Source organism: Euprymna scolopes, chromosome 13, assembly GCF_053919585.1.
Source record: "Euprymna scolopes isolate OS-2025 chromosome 13, ASM5391958v1, whole genome shotgun sequence".
In the NCBI taxonomy this organism is placed as follows: Eukaryota; Metazoa; Mollusca; class Cephalopoda; order Sepiida; family Sepiolidae; genus Euprymna; species Euprymna scolopes.
The window spans coordinates 145,446,905-145,465,121 of NC_136494.1; the positions used below are offsets into that span (position 1 = coordinate 145,446,905).

An 18,217-nucleotide genomic window follows, 5' to 3' on the forward strand; every position below is an offset into this window, starting at 1 on the left:
CAATCTAAAACTATACATCAAGATAATCAGTTAGGGTTAATTGTATTTTTCGGACTACTATCCTTATCTGGATGTTATTATCACATTTTGCACTCTGTAATCTTTGATTTTCTTTATGTACGTTTTTTTTAAAGACTTGGGAATTTAACTTTAAACCTAATGTCATTTTAGATGTGTCGTAATAGTACTTAGTATACATATATTGTTTGATTATATATATATATATATATATATATATATATATATATATATATATATATATATATATATACATATTCAAATTAACAGCTACAGCAGGAATTGAAATACAAAAAATACTAAAGCCTGATTATCACAACTATTTTAAACTTGGGAAAAATGCGAAAAGTTTGTCTCAAGAGAAGATCAGAATAAGGACATTGTCACGACCAAGATTGGCATCAAGATAGTTTTTCACCCTCCCTGTAGTTAAGAACTTGTTGCTTGTGACTTTTGGTTATTTCCTAAGCTCAAGGACAATAATATCGGCTGTCGTTATGAGACAATTAAGGAAATGAAAGAAGTTATGATGGGGGCCATTGAAACACTTACACAAGAGGATTTCCATGGGGCCTTTCAGTAGTTGTTTGTAAAACAGGTGCATGACTGTGATCAACTTAGATTTTATGTGTGAACGCGGAAAAAGCTGCCGCTGATGGGATTTAATTAAATAATTTATGGAGACCATGTTTTGGAGTGAAGCGTTTATATAAAACCTTTGCGAATGTCCTGGCTTCAAAAAACAAAAATAGCAAAGCAAAATACCTTTCTTCTTGTTTATTATGTAATCTCTCTCTAGTCATCAGTCGGTCACGTTTCAATTTGCAGTTTCATCGATAAACACACAAATTGATTGGACGCATCTTTAAGAATATCGATTTTTTTTCTTCTCATTCTCGTGAAGATTTTGTCTTTTATTCATTTCAGATGCGGCATTATAAAGAAGCGATGATGGTTTTGGACGAACTACTTAAAGCTGGTAAGAAGCAACATTAACAAATGAATTTCAAGATTCACTCGTTGAATAAATGTATTTATTTTACCAAGATGTTCTGTACAAAAAAATTATCATCGCACACACACACACACACACACACACACACACACACACACACACACACACACACACACACACACACACACGCACGCACGCACGCACGCACGCACACGCACACGCACACACACACACACATACACACATTTATTTTGTTTACCGCTTTGTGTACAGGGAACAAAACTCGTTATGCATTCACCAAAAAATCTTTATTATTCATTAGAACAAAGAATTGTTTAGGCTCATCGTAATATATATATATATATATATATATATATATATATATATATATATATATATATATATATATATATATTAGCCCTCGCGCGAAAGAGCAGGACACAAAATGTTTTGAATAAATATAATAATAGAATAACAATAGCAAAGACTTTCGCTGGTGAGAACTACTATTGACCGTAACCAGAAAAAAAAATCGATTAAACCTAGAACCCCATCTTCCAACGTAGACCCCTACTACCATGTCTCCTTCTCCAACATCAGGGGCCTACGTTCCAACCTTCCAGAGGTTGAAACCCAATTACAGGAGACGAAACCTGACATATTCTTTCTAAGCGAAACTGCAATAGGGCCGACCACTTCCCTAGATGAGTTCATAATTAACGGATACTCTAACTTAACATCTAAATCTGACCCACAAGATCGCCATGGGCATGGAATATGTGTCTACATTAAAGATGGCTCCCCATGTGGCAGGGATATTTCTAGAGAAGATCCTAATTTACCTTATATGTGCTTCCGGGTTGCACTTGCTTACACCACTGCATTTATATTTGCCCTCTATCGGCCCCACAACAGCGGAGTTACTATCTTTAAGAGTATATCTGAGAAAATAGACCACATCCAGTCTGTACACCCCACGGCTAACATCCACATCTGTCGTGACTTCAACGTCCATAACGTGGAATGGCTGACCCACTCAAATAAGACAGACGATGAGGGGAGGTTCTGTCATGATTTTGCGATTGCTTATGATCTCACTCAGATTGTTCGCAACCCCACCTGTATGCCCCGATACTACACGTCAGTATGCAAGCCTCCTAGACCTTTTTCTCTCAACTTCCACTGAGCTATGTTCATGTTACGTTCTTTCTCCTCTAGGATCCTCCGACCACTCCGTCGTATCAGTTAAGATAAAAATGAAATGCAATAAGTCCCCAGACGTACCCCTCCACCGTACTGTATACCGATACTCTATGGCTGACTGCCATGGCTGAATGGGATAGCTTCCGTACATTTATATCTGATCTACCTCTGCATTCCATGTTTAAAAATGATGTGTCCTCTATAGTATCAGACCTGAGCGAATGGTTAATTGTAGGCACAGACCGATTCATACCATCTAAAAAATTCCAACAAAAACCTAACAGCCAGCCATGGTTCTCCTCAGAATGTGCCGCTACCATCGCGCACAGAAATCACATTTTCCATAGCTACCAACGTAATAGATGCACTGAGACTAAAGCTGTTTTCAGAACCGCCAGCAACCACTGTAAAAGAGTAATAAAAAATGCAAGAGAGCTATATGCCCAGTCTGTTAAATCGAAAGTAGCTGATCAACGGCTTGGTTCCCACCAGTTTTGGCAAATAACAAATAGGATCCTTAACAGAAGTGTGCATTCTATCCCAACCATTATCAATGGACCAGAGGTCATTTCGTCAGCGTCAGACAAGGCCAAACTATTTGCAAAGAACTTTGCAGCTAATTCTACCCTATGCGACGAAGACTATCAACTCCCCATATTTCCTCCTATAACACAGAACACGCTAGGTAACATACAAATATTCGTGCATGAGGTCGCCAAGCTAATCAAGAACCTTGATTCCAGTAAAGCAACTGGCCCTGACGGCATCCCAATTATAGTGTTAAAAAAGCTTCAACCAGAACTTGCTCCCATACTTACGAAACTGTTTAAACGTTGCCTTAAGGAGAAGTGCTTTCCAACACCTTGGAAAACCTCGTCGGTATGCCCTGTATTTACGAACTCAGGTGATAAGTCATCTCCCTTCAGTACAGACCAATAAGTCTCCTGTGTGTCATGAGTAAGTTGCTGGAATCCATATTAAATAGAGAAATGGTCAACCACCTCAGCAGAAATAACCTTCTTAGTGACATGCAATATGGTTTCCGTTCTGCAAGATCTACTGCAGATGTGCTAACGGTTATATCTCATAGGATTAGTGAATCTCTTGACAAAGGCTTCCTTTCCAGGTCAATTGCTCTTGACATATCAAAGGCCTTCGACAAGGTATGGCATAAAGGCCTACTTCACAATATCTCCAGCTACGGTATAACTGGAAATATTCTCTCTATCAGTAAATCATTTCTCTCTGATAGGCTCATAAGAGTAGTGGTTGATGGACAAAAATCAGAGGCCTGCAGTATTAATGCTGGAGTCCCTCAAGGGTCTATCCTGGACCCAACTCTCTTCCTGATCAAAATCAATGATCTCCCTAAACACATAATTAAATCATTCGTTGACATCTATGCTGATGACACGACCATCTACAGCAACACATCAAAAGCTGGAAATGTCAAAGCGCTCTGATTCTCTCTCCTCTGATTTCGAACGAGTGGTTCAATGGGGGAAGACGTGGCTGCTTACCTTTAATGCATCTAAAACCAAACTCCTATCTTTACATCATCAACGCTCTGATCCCCATCTGGTATCAATTTAAATAGATGGCTCTCGTCTAGGAGAAGCCCCATGTTTTGACAAGCTTTTGGGCTTGACCTTCAATCCTGATCTAAAATGGAACACGTACATCAAGTCTGTTGCCAAGGTCGCTGGAAAGATGGTGGGATCCTTCTACCGCTCCAGAAGATATCTCACTACTGATGCAATTCTCTATCTATATAAAAGCCAAGTACGTCCAAAGATGGAGTACTGCTGCCATATCTGGGCAGGAGCTGCCAAAAACAGCCTATCCTGCCTTGACAGAGTACAAAATAGACTTCGTGGCTTAGTGGGGTATGCCCTTTTTCTCTTCCCTGCAACCTGTCTCCCACAGAAGATACGTTGCAAGCCTATCTGAGTTTTATCGTTATTTCCATGGCAGGTGCTCGTCTGAACTCCAATCTCTGGTTCCCCCTCGCCATTCTTTTACAAAAAAAAAAACACGTGTCTATCTGAATCCACTGTAAAAAAACTTTCTCCACTCTTTATCTATGCCTAAATCAAAACGTAGATTCCATGAACAAAGCTTCTTTCTTAGAACTGCACGCCTGTGGAACTCTGTTCCGTCTGCCTGCTTCCCTCCTGACTACAACTTGGATGTCTTCAAGTCCAACGTAAACAAATTCCTGATGAACCGCCCACTTAAGTAGACACTTTTAATATCTACACTAACGTAATGTACTTACAATAACCCTTATCCCTGAGTGACCACCTTGTAAAAAAAAACCCCCAAAAAACCCAGTTATACATTCCTTTTGAAATTTTCATCTCTATTTTTCTCGTTATATTACTGAATATTTGTTAATGAAACCTATATGAAATATATTCCTTATTAAATTTTAAAGATTTTCTATTCTGAAGTTTAAAAAAAATTAATCTAAAAAAGTTATTTTAAAGTTTTTGTTAAAAAAATTCAGATTTTCTCATTATTCAGACCTGTATTACAAAGAGGGGGTTGCAAAAAAATGAGTTGTGGTGTGAGGAGAAATACAAACTGAAACAAAGAGAATATTCAGACCTGTAATAATACAAAGAGGGGGTTGCAAAAATGAGTTGTGGTGTGAGGAGAAATACAAACTGAAATAGAGAGGAGAGTTTTAAAATATAATCATAAAACGATAAGATACAAGTCAGAAAAGCATTTCATCCAAGGCATGAAAATTGTTAAACAAAATGTTTTTACTATAGGCTTTAAAAATAAAGATACAAGATTCAATTTGAAATTTATTTATCTTCAAAGTGCATTTTTATAAATTTTACAAAGTAAGGTATAAAAATTTAATTTAAATTGAATCAAAAAATTATTTTGGATTTATTTTATGTAATGTACATTCTGTTGCAATTTAAAAACATTATCTTTCATCTAGCAATTAATGATATAGATATAAAATTTTCAATGATTTTTTTATAAAAGATATAACGGTAATAAAAAATAAAACACACACACAGACACACACACACACACACATATATATATAACAGTATATATATATATATATATATATATATATATATATATAATTTAAAGGAGATTAGAACAATAGTCTAAAGAGCTGAGTGTATTTTAATGTAACAGTGAAATTACTAGTTTAATTAAAATACAGGAAAGAGAAATGTCCTAGAGCTAATTCAATATTAAGTAATGTGATTGATAATTTAAAATTTTAAAATCAAATTATTATTAACTTAAAAATCCGTTTCATAAGAAGGAACAACAACAAAATCAATTATCTGTACGATCGTTTCGGAAAACAATGCTTTTTATTGTGGTATACATCAAGTTACGTACAATAATTACATATAGTTTTTTAATAAGCAAAGTCTCCTCGTCAGCAAATTTTGAAGGGTTTTTATTGAATCTAAAAGACACCATAAATAAATTCAATAAAAACCCTTCAAAATTTGCTGACGAGGAGACCTTGCTTATTAAAAAAAAACTATATGTAATTATTGTACGTAACTTGATGTATACCACAATAAAAAGCATTGTTTTCCGAAACGATCGTACAGATAATTAATTTTGTTGTTGTTCCTTCTTATGAAATGGATTTTTAATTTAATTATAATTTGATTTTTAAATTTTAAATTATCAATCACATTACTTAATATATATATATATATATATATATATATATATATATATATATATATATATATATATATATATATATATATATATATATAGTTAGTGAACATTTCCAAACTAGATAATGTATTATCATCATGATATTTATATTTTATGCAGTACGTCTTACACGTGTTTCGTTGAAATGTCAATAAAAGGAAATGGAGATAGTTAAAGTTCGTAGAAACATAAGAACTAAAAACAATTATATGTTTATGCAGTGGTTATAGACACCTACCTCCAAGAATGGCTATTGAATTCAACTCACACACGTGGAACCAGTCTTTGGCCGCTATCCTTTTTATTGAAAATTGTATATCTATATTTCCTAAATTTCGTGTTTAAGTTAAAACTGAGAAGTCAAACAATACCTTATAAGATATCATTTCTAATTTTGTTTAATAAACCAAATAAAAACAACTTAAGATTTAATTAAGTTTTCTAAGCCTATTGGAAGCTTTAAAGTATAATTTACAAAACTAAACTCGCATGCAAGACAAATTGACTTTCAATAAAGACAATGTAAGTAGACACTTTTTGCAAACCTTCGTAAAGAGATTTCTTATCTAAGTTTTCCTCTTCTAAATATTTTAAATATTTATTGTTATTTAATAGTACAAGCCGATATGAATTTTTAAATCTTATTTTCCAAGAAATGTTATTAATCCAAAAACAATACCATTTAGCAGAAAACTTCAATTATAAAATATATGAGTTATCTCTCTTGCATTATTTAACGTTCTGTTTTTAGTGGGCGAGGAACTACTTTATAAACTTCAAAATTCGTATTATTGGAACCTGGTTTCCCAAACCATCAAACTTCAATCATATAACTTTTCATTGATAAAATTAGTCCTTTTTCGATATCAGTAAATTTTAGCTATAAATTTATTCGTATCAATTTCCATTTAATGAAGAATATTGTAATGATTCACTATATATTGATCAGAGAATTAGTTTGTCTGAATTTATAAATTCATTTTTATTATTATTTGATATTTATGCATTATTCTTTTTATTTTTAATATATTTTACTTTATTTATCTATCTATCTATCAATTTGACCTTCCATCTATCTATCTATCTATATATCTATCTATCTATAAATATATGTATTTATATACATATATATATGCATGCATATTTATATATACATACATTTATACATGCATATATATATACACATTATATATATAGTGATTTATAAAAATATATATGGCAATTAAGCTACACAGAATATTCCGCGTTTCATTCTGGTGAGAATTCGTCAGGCGTATGCAGAGAGTTTTGATTATCTCGCGTTTTTATATACGTACATTCTATTGAATTTTTAGTTAGCCAATCAGTTTCCTAGTTTTCACCGCACCCCTCCTAATCAGCCAATAGGCAGGAACTTACAGGACAATATATATATATATATATATATATATATATATATATATATATATATATATATAACAAATAAATAACAAAAGTCTACATTCCAAATTTCAAAATGTTGACCATCTTACCGTTTATTCCTTTAAATAATTAATTAGATTGGTATGAATAGAAGGCGAAATATGATTGAAGAAACACACACACACACACACACACACACACACACACACACACACACACACATATATATGATTATTTTTTTGGAAAAAGAAATCCAGTAGAGTGCTCAATTAAAAGGAAAATCCGAAATATAACAGCGTATTTATATATATATATAGCAGACGAATATTGGGTGAAGAGAGCTTGATAAGGATATCTTAAACGGTCCAAATTATCGGACTTGAAACCGATGGTCCCAATGACTTGTCTCATCTAACAACTTTTTGTACACAATATATATATATAATATATATATATATATATATATATATATATATATATATATATATATATATATATATATATATATATATAGTCACAACAGGGAGGAACTTGTTTTTCACCTAAGAATATTGTTATCTCTGACCACAAAACCTATATCGTGTTAATGATACAGGTAGTCCAATTATTCACTAAAAAGTATTCGGTGGAAATTCTTGCTCAAGCACAATTAAAAGGAAACGGCACCATCAAAAAATAATTTTGAAAATCAAGAACGGAAACCTCTTGAATATTTACATTTGTATTACTCTGCACAGAACATCTCTTTTCCGTATTGTACAAAATAAAATCAGCAAAAATGTCCACCTCCCATACCCACCATGAAGAACTTTGAATTAGATTTACTCAATATGGTAAAACATGAAGATTTAAAAGAAAAATAAATACATGTATAATACTTTAAAAAATATCAACAAACGTTTTAAGAAAATAATAATCTTATAAAACTAATAAAAATTTAATGTTAAAAGAAATACATAAAAACTATAGCATCGACAATGATAGAGATATCCAGGATATAAATTTGGTCGCTTCTGAAATATGTACCGATATCAACAATGCAGAAATTTACACGACCAAATACCCTAGATGTACATTAAAACAAAATAAACTTTAATAATAACTAATCTAACATGCGAAAAAAAAAAATTTGGAAAGAAAAAAATGCAAAAATCTGATTTAATTTTTTCCACATGTTTCAGATCCTTCAAATAAACGCGCGCAGAAGAACCGGGAATTTTTCAAACAGAAAAGTCAATCAAATGTGGAGCCACCATTAGAAATTAAGTGGACAGAACCGACTGAAGAACAAGAACAAATTTACCAAAAACTTTGCAGAAAAGAAATCACACAGGTAAATTTAATTGCATTATCTCCTCTCTCTATAAATTGTAAATCACTATTTTGTATAGATGTTTGGAGTAAACCTCGAAACTCGTTCTTCTGAAATGTGATAACTAGATTCACCAGTTTATATACATCATTCACTCGACTATCACGGTAGATAGGAACCAAGACCACCCGTGATATTCGAAAATCCGCGAAGTAGGACAAAACCATTATTTTTACCTAATTTAATTGTTTAAAACCATCTCTGTAATGTTTATAACCCACCCTTTACTATATTTACAATTTCGATGACAATGTTTTAGGAGTTTAGAACATTCATTGATTCTCAATTAAATGAGAATCAATGAATGTCGGGTCTCCCTATTAATTATATATATATATATATATATATATATATATATATATAATTAATAGGGAGGCCCGACATTTTCTAGAATTAAATGAGAATCAATGAATGTTCTAAACTCATATATATATATATATATATATATATATATATATATATATATATATATATATATATATATACAAGGAACCTTCTAAATTAAGTGATGGAAATATTATAAGAAATTACATAAGACTTTGCAATTGACTTGACATTTTGCGGCTATATGCAAGCATTGGTTTAAGTGCCGTTTTTCTACAAGTATACATGAAACCAAGCAGAGAATATGACCAAAGGCATGTTACAGTATGTTTGGCAGGAGTTGGACTGCAAATTTGATGTGAACCACATTACAATAAACCTTGCTAAAAAATGAGCAATCGTAAAGCAGTAATACATCGCTTATAAAATATATGAAATTCGTGTTCAGTTGTTGATGATGAGTTTTTTTCACATGGGAGTCTCGAGGATAAGAGTTAATATGTGTAAAGAAGTCATTAAGACAACGGCGTATTAATAGTTATTGGTGGAAATGATTTTATGATTATTCAATATGGAAACAAGAAATCGATTACTTTTTTACTTACAACATGCACTTAGATATTCACATCTCAAACGATGTCAATTTTGAGGAGACACTTTATTTAATTTTATATAATAATGGCCGTCGTGAATAGTGGCTACAGGTCTAGGTTGCGCACCCGCTTCGACTATTGTTAAGATTACTGCATCACTTTCACTAATTCTCTATGGAAAGGTATGAACCCATATATACTCTCTCCAGCTATGAGTTAAATAGTTGAGTAAATTTGACTTTCAAACTTTAGTTAGGAAACTAATCCAAGAGAAAGAACCCCCTGAAATAACACCAGTTATCTCTGCTTATCTCGGCGTTGCTTTGAGTTGTCTTGAAGTTTACTCTTCCATTCGACTCAAGCCGATTTGGAAGAGATTTGTTTGGCGATTACGTTACCTTTGCTTCACTATAGACTTTACGCACAGGTACTTTTGTAGGGGGTATCCATTGTGTCTCGAGACTGAAAAAAGATCTTGAAAATAATAGTAGATAATCTTTCTCTAACCTCTAAGTCTTGTGCTTAATTGATAATAATCAGAATGTTTAGAAGGGTGGGTGAGATGCCTCGACGAATGGCTGTCTCTTTTATCGTTTAAACTTTATCTTTGCTTATTTTCCCTTGCAGTCTCCAGAGAAGAAAACTCATCTCTATTGTTATTTGCATCCAACAATCAAAAAGATACTTTTTGGAAAAGCAGAGATTTTGAGCTGGAAGCCGAGACTTGTTCTCTTCCACGACATGGTCGATACCAATACAACGGAAGAAATTAACAACGTAGGATTCGATCAGGTGAGATTGCTTTAACAATTGCAGATCTATGTTTGTAGATAGGTATAGGCAAAATAAATATGCGGCAGAGTCACGTTGACATACTGGTTCCCGTTAGATAATCGATGTTGACGCTGGTCAGTGCTAAAATGAGTGACCATTTGGTAATACAAGATGCTGCATTTGTTTCGCACGTTATTACTGGAGGAATATTTGATATAATGCAGCCTTTTTTAGCCGAAATAAGGACCGCGGTTGTCCTCAATGCTGGTCTTGAACTACAATCAGCCCTTGGACTCACACGGGGCGACACCATCCACATCTTCGCGCTATCTCTCAAGTCGGAAACTGCCACTAGCCCTTGGGCTCATAGCTCTACGGAAAACCCGATTTCCACGCGTGAAGTTCCTTATATCGTGCCCCACGTTGATCCTACTCGTGATCAAAAGAAAACAAAAAATGAAAAAGAAATTTCACGATTAACTACTCGAAAATGATAAAATATCTAACGGCCTACGTAAATTCAATATTGTCTACCTCCCTCTAAAATTCTGATTCATTATGCTGACCTACACGTTTAGCAAAATTAAATTTAATCTTCAATACTATTTTTTCTTATCTAAGTAAATCAGCGTTTCCATCATCCAACAGAAATGCAAACGTATAAAATAACATCACAAGTAAATATGAAATTTCCACAAACAATAAACATCTTCAGTCCCTTTTCTTTTTTGAAGAAAAAAAAAAGAATTCTGTTCCAAAACTGGAACATAAAATTTTATGTCATCACAGGACATCACATATAACCTCAACGTTTAATATTACCCCTTTTTTGTTTCAAAAATCTTCAAAACCACAAATCATCTGTAAAAATCATTAAATGCTAATAAGGCTGCTTTATAAAATGTTAACCCATTCGTCCGAGCTACAAATTTTCTCGAACTTGTCAGTTTCCTATATTTCTAGAATTCCAATATTTGCCTATTAATAGATTATTTCGGTCACATTTAGCAACAATCATTAGCCTCTCCATCTTAGATACTCGTAAAAATGGCTCATTTTAAATAGGTCTCACATCTTAAGCTCCTGCGCGTATTTAATCGCTCCAATGTTGCATGGGGGGATGGAACACGTTGTCTAAGTAATTTTACCCATAGTAACATTAACAAGTATGATACGTCATCCATATCCGGCATAATAACATTGACACACCGGTTCCTGTTAGATCACCGGAGCTATGCGACGTTGAGCCTGGTCAGTACTAAAATAGGTGATCATTTGGTAATACCAGGTGCTGTATGTGCTTGGGAACCTAGACAGAGATAAGCACTATTTCTATTTGCTTTACAGGCACTTAATGAAACGCTCTCGAAATTCATACCAGCTGACTTCATCTCCGCCTAACGGCGTAGTGTAATGTAGTGAGGTTGTAAATCGTGTATATATGCATGCGTTTCACTTATCGTCTAGTCTATGATTGTTTGCGATTGTTTACGTGTGTGTATGTACGCATGTCTTTGACCGTCTAGCGTTCTGGTCGTCTAATCTAGAGTTGATTGCATGTGTATGTACTTTTAAATGCAGTTCATGACGAGACAATAATATACATTAATACTTTGCAACACAAAAGACGAATGACTTTTATTTGCGCTTTCAAAATCTGGCCAATCGGGAACATATCTGCTGCTTGCTTTGATCGGACTATTGCTATCATCTTGATTATTATTTGCGCAAAGTTTCCGTCAGTAAAATCTCCGACCTTTGTCAGTGATGCTGGTCGCCATCTTGGCAAGGGATGCAAGATGGAGAGTAAGACGACTTAAAGAAGCAACACATATGCTAAAAAAAAAAAAAAAAAAAAAAAAAATTACTAAGTAGACCGAGCATAGAAATTAGTAGCATATGGAAACTTCTAATAATAAAGAAAAAAATTGTACAACTCACTCCTTAAAATTTCACGGTAAAAGTGAGATAATTCCGTTAAACTTTTTAAAAGTTACCTCCCTTTGTCAACCAATTTTTTTCACACATACGAAACGACGGCGAAAAAAACAAAAAGCAAAAACAAAACAAAACAAAAAAATCAACCTCAAGAATACGAAACCATCTACGTAGCGAGTAACTTTTTCCCTTTCTTTTCCAAAATGGCGATTAGTATGCCTGACGAAGGTCGGAAGCTAAACCGACCGAAACGTTGCACAAATAACACTTAGGATGAAAACAATAGTCCGATCAAAACAAGTAATACACACAATCATCTAAAAAAGTCAGAACTTTAATATCTTATCCATCTTTCGTCTTGTTTGACGGGAAGTTACAAAGAGAATCACCCTAAGAACGACAGAGCCTCGGGTTCTACTCTGATTCTATGATTTTGCATTTGATAAGCGTTGAACTCCTCGTTCTCCCGGGTGCTTTGAACTATCACGATCGGTTGGCTTCTCAATTCTCTAGTTCAAGCTCTGAACTATAATTTACACATATCTCTAAAAGACCATCTCCCCTTCTAAATGACGTCATTAGTATACGTCACACCTATTTTTAGGACCGACCTTTTCAGTAATTAAATTTAAATTAAACAAAATAAAAATAATCAAATGCGAACATCGAAAAAAACTTGATGTTCGAATTCTCATGAAATTTAATTTTCACACACACACACACACACACACACACACACACACACACACACACACACACACACACACACACACACACACATATTGATAATACTAATGAGTCAACGCTTAACAACAGCAATGGTGTGACGGTGACTAAGTGGTGAACGACACTGACTGGCAGTCTTGGTGTGCCAAGTTCGAATCCAGTTTGTCTCACAAAAATACTTCCATTTAGGTATGTTGGCAACCTTCACGTGACCTCCTCCGTTAAGACCCAATATCTTTTTAATTAGAAAGATATCAGGGAAACGAATGCAAACAAGACTTTTCTGTCATTCTAAATGAATGAGCGAATGATGCTCCGCATCAAGAAAAACGAGAATGACTTCAAAATTCTATTTCTATTCGCAGATGTTATCTATGTCAGACAAAGGAAGCTACAAATATCACATACAAGGGTAAGTAAAACTTTATTCTAAAACTGATATATATACATTTCTCTTCCGGCTTTCATCTCAGGGGAAAATCGATTTCAATGAAAAATAATATTAATGGCGAAAATAAAGAGCATTAGCAACCTCGGAAAAAAACCTCTCAAAACTTCACATAACAGAGGTAAAAACAAAATACCAAGACACCATCGAATAACAACTTTTTATAAACTCAACCAATTCTTGCAACCTGGAAGAAGAATGCTTGTCAATCAGTAAGATAATTAATGAATCAGCCAAAGTCACAGTCGGTTTAAAGAAAAAGAAAAATCAAGACTTGTTTGATGAAAACTCTACTGAAATTAATCAACTTATTCAAGAAAAGATAAACACTCGCCATGCTCATGAACAAGACTCTCGAAGCCGGCATAAGACCAATATCTACAGAAACCGCAAAAACTGTCGGAAACTAGAAAACAAATGGTGGCAGCTGAAATTCAGAAGCCCACGCCCTTAGAAATTTCCATGCCGGTGTAAAACAAATTTTTGGCCCCATCAGATCCTCAACCGGAACATTCCTTGCAGCAGACAATGCCACCATCATCAACGATCCACAATCAATTCTGGATCGTTGGAAGGAGCATTTTGCCACTCTACTCAATAAAGAATCTTCTGCAGATGAGGACTTTCTCAAAATGGTCTCACAGTACCCAGCACAATTATGGATGAATGCACCACCATCATTTACAGAATTTCTAATAGCGATGGAGCAAATGAAAGTAAATAAAGCCTCAGGGCCTGATAATATCCCCTTCGAACTTATCCACCATGGTGGACAACATCTGAAAACAAGACTATTCACTCTCATTCTTAAGATGTGGGAAGAACATCAAGTACCAAAGGATCTGAAAGACGCAGTAATAGTAACCATCTTCAAAAAGGGTGGCCGAAAATCATGTAGCAATTACCGTGGGATTGCCCTTTTGTCCATAATGGGAAAAATCTTCGCCCGCATACTACTGAATCGCTTGCTACAAGTCACGGAACCAGTCCTTCCAGAATCTCAGTGCGGCTTCCATGCCTCTCGGGGGACAATAGAGATGATTTTCTGTACTAGACAGCTGCAGGAGAAAAGCAATGAACAGCAGAAACCTCTCTTTCTTGTATTTTATGACCTACAAAAAGCATTCGATAGCATTCCAAGGAATGCAATGTGGAAAGTTCTCAAGCAATTTGGTTGCCCACTCCACGTTGTAGAACACATCCAGACACTGCATGACGGCATGTCAGGATATGTATCGCACCAAGGCCAGGAAACAAAAAAGTTTCCAGTTACCTGTGGACTAAAACAAAGTTGTGTCCTTGCACCTACCCTTTTTTCCTTATATCTTGCTGCAATGCTGCACGAACTTCCCCCAAATAACCAGGGGGGGGGGTTGACATTAGGTACCGTTATGATGGGGGACTTTTCAAGCCTGCTAGACTAAAATCTCAAAGCCTTGTGAAATTCCAACACATCACAGAGCTTCAATATGCAAATGACAACATTGTCCTTCGCTGTTCCAAGGAAGACATCCAGAGATCCATAAACTACTTCACGGCAGCCTACTACCGCTTCGGAATCTCTGTGAATATTGGTAAGACAAAAGTGTTAGTACAAACAGTACCCAATACCATATTAGAGGACATAAGTATTGACATAAATAACACTCCTCTTGAGCAAGTAGATCACTTTCCATATCTCGGTATCATAATATCGGAAAAGTACTCAAATGAGAATGAAATAGAAAGCCGAATTGGCCTCGCCTATGGAGCTTTCGGTAAACTGACGAAGCGCGTCTTCAAAAATAAACATCTATCAATAAAAAATAAACTCATGGTATACCACGTGATTGTTATACCTACGCTTTTGTATGGGTGTGAGATCTGAACTTTGTACCAAAGTGATCTCATTAAACTCGAAAAATTCCACCAACAAAAACTTCGAGCTATACTGAACATCAAATGGTATGACTATATAACCAACACAAGCGTTCTTGATAGAGCATACAGCTGTAGTATTGAGGCCACCACCATGAGGCACAGACTCCGTTGGTTGGGGCACATCTTCAGAATGGATGAAAACAGGCTCCCTCGACAAACCTTGTATTCGAAGCTAGCCACAGGAAAAAGACCTATCGGCCGCTCACTAATGCAATACAAGGACCAATTCAAATTCAACCTAAAAATCCTAGACCCAAGCTAATATGAATAAATAAATAAAAATATATATATATAAAGGGAAAGCCTCAAACCACATTATCTCCTTCTAACAAGCCTTCTTACAATCATAGTTGCTTACACTGCATGAGCTCTACTCAACCCCTTTATCCAGTAACGATGAAATAACAATGTCTCTAATTCCGTTTGAGGAGTGTAACTATTTAGCAGATATATAACCTCTACAAACTAACTATTCAGCAGATATATAACCTCTACAAACTATTTAGCAGATATATAACCTCTACAAACTAACTATTCAGCAGATATATAACCTCTACAAACTAACCCAGTAACATTAACTAACCACGCAGTGTCGCAGAAATACCTGGATTAGAACCCAGGCGCGGAGCAAACCCTCTCAGTGCTGACGGACCCAGTAGATCTTTCCAGATCATCCATCTAGGAGAAGAAAAACTCTGAAACTAAACCAAAGGGGAGGGAGGCCTCTTCAGTCTTGGATGACAACCTTCCTAGAGCTGGTGACTCAAACAAATTACCGGTTTGCAAACCTAAATTGCTTAAGGAGTAGATAGGTTCTGTCTATCGCCCGGCTTCCATACTCCTTCTTTGCCTATTAGTCAGGTGCAGAGATACTATCACAGTGATTCGACAGAAACACCCATTGGTAGATCTTGTTTCTTGTCTAGGGCAATGAACGCCGTCTCCCCACACCCAACACACCCCACCCCTAAAGCTGGGCACTTGAGAGTGCTTGAGTACCATATATGCCTGAGCAATTAGATTGGATTGACCTTCCTCTGATGGGTTGAGGGTACCGGATTGACAGTTACTGGCTGCTGTTTCCGACTGGTAGTACAGAAGCCCTTACTCTTTGGTAGCGCTTAGAGCAGCTGCTCCATCAACAGTTGTATAATATCGGGATGTTTGCAGTGCCATGTCGCGCATGGAAAGGGACCCTGCACTCATCCTCGGTGGGCTTTCCTGAGGCCACACTCCTAGTTGATGGAGGGTCAGCTGATGGTCTACTTGTGATGCATGTGTGATACTCTGCATAACCTCCTGTTTGGCTCCCCCTAACCTAACTGAAACTCGTTAAAAAATATGATGACAGTACAATCTAAAAATAAGCTTAAACCAGGCTTAGGGTCAAACAAATCCAACTTGCTTCCTCCCTTGAGGCTTGCATTCACAAATATCCGTGGGCTTAGAACTAATTTAGCTGATGTTGAAGCATTTCTCCTAACAAATACCCCGGATATCTTAGCACTAAGTGAGACTAACCTACACTCCTCCATCCCCTCTAACTACTTTAACATGCCTGGATATCTCCCACTCTGCCGTAAGGACTCTGACAGACATATGCACGGACTTGGAGTTTACATTCGTAATATCCTTCCCTTGACTAGAGAAACAAACCTAGAAACGGATGATCAAGCCTTTATGTGCTTTAGACTAATTATGCAACACAACATTAGCTACTTTTACTTTCTCTACCGCTCTCCCTCGACCCAAGACTGCACCATAATAAACAAAGTATCTGACAGCATAGACACAGCACTCTCCTTTGATGTCCATCACAAAAACTGGCTTGGATTCTCTACTTACACAGATGCAGCGGGCAGCGCAACTCATAGCTTCTCTATATCTCACTCCCTATCACAAATTGTTACTTTTCCAACCCGTTTCCCTGATCAGGAAGAACAACACGCATCACTTTTAGATCTGTTTTTGACCACAGTTCCTGATGATTGTATAACGAAAGCCGACAGCCCACTTGGGAACGCTGATCATGCAGGGATAATGGTTGAAATCGCCCTAAACTCTAGACCCATAACTGAAGAGCCAGTGCTCAAAACAACGAGATATTATAAAAAGGCTGACTGGGAAGCCATCAGAGATCTTATCAGAGACGCCCCATGGGGAAATATTTTTTCTCTTCCTGCTGAACAGTATGCAAACGAGGCCACTGAATGGTTCAAAACTGCAATCGAAGCGCATGTTCCCATGCGGAAATTCTATAGCAAGCCCCACTCTCCCCAATGGTTTACTTCGACTTGCGCAACTGCCATTGCTCAAAGGCAGCATGCATTCCGCAGGTTTAACCGACATAAGTCCAGTTCAAACAGACAGAAGTACATAGAAGCTAGAAGTAACGTTAAGAAAGAAATAGCGACAGCTAAGAGGGAATTTACGGAAACCACTGAAAAACGCATCGAAGCACAAAAACTAGGAACTCGTGACTTCTGGAAAATCTACAATAGTGTAGTAAATAATGGGCAATCAACAATTCCCCCACTAATCAACAATCACGAGGGTGTTTGCTCAGCAACCGAAAAGGCTAACATGCTTGCCAGTCGGTTTGCCTCAAATTCCACACTTGACCCTTCCAACCACCCCCTACATCAATTTCCTACGTGGACAGACGCCACACTAGACGATCTGAAAATCATCCCTGCTCAGGTGCATGCTATAATAAAAAACGTTGACACTTCAAAACCATGTGGACCCGATCTCATCCCAGCTGTGCTATTAAAAAAGTGCTCAGCCGAAGTAGCTTCAGTTCTCTCCAAACTCTACAACAAATGTCT

General features: G+C 35.9%; 1 protein-coding gene across 1 annotated transcript in view; it reads left to right on the plus strand.

The window, feature by feature from the left end:
• LOC145292219 (prolyl 4-hydroxylase subunit alpha-1-like) overlaps window positions 1–18,217 on the plus strand; it is a 94,999-nt gene that overhangs the window by 36,615 nt on the left and 40,167 nt on the right. Inside the window, exons 4-7 of the mRNA XM_080138540.1 lie at window positions 946–997; window positions 8,476–8,627; window positions 10,211–10,375; window positions 13,387–13,433. Of these exons, the coding sequence (XP_079994666.1) occupies window positions 946–997; window positions 8,476–8,627; window positions 10,211–10,375; window positions 13,387–13,433 (416 nt within the window). The remainder of the gene's footprint in view (window positions 1–945; window positions 998–8,475; window positions 8,628–10,210; window positions 10,376–13,386; window positions 13,434–18,217) is intronic.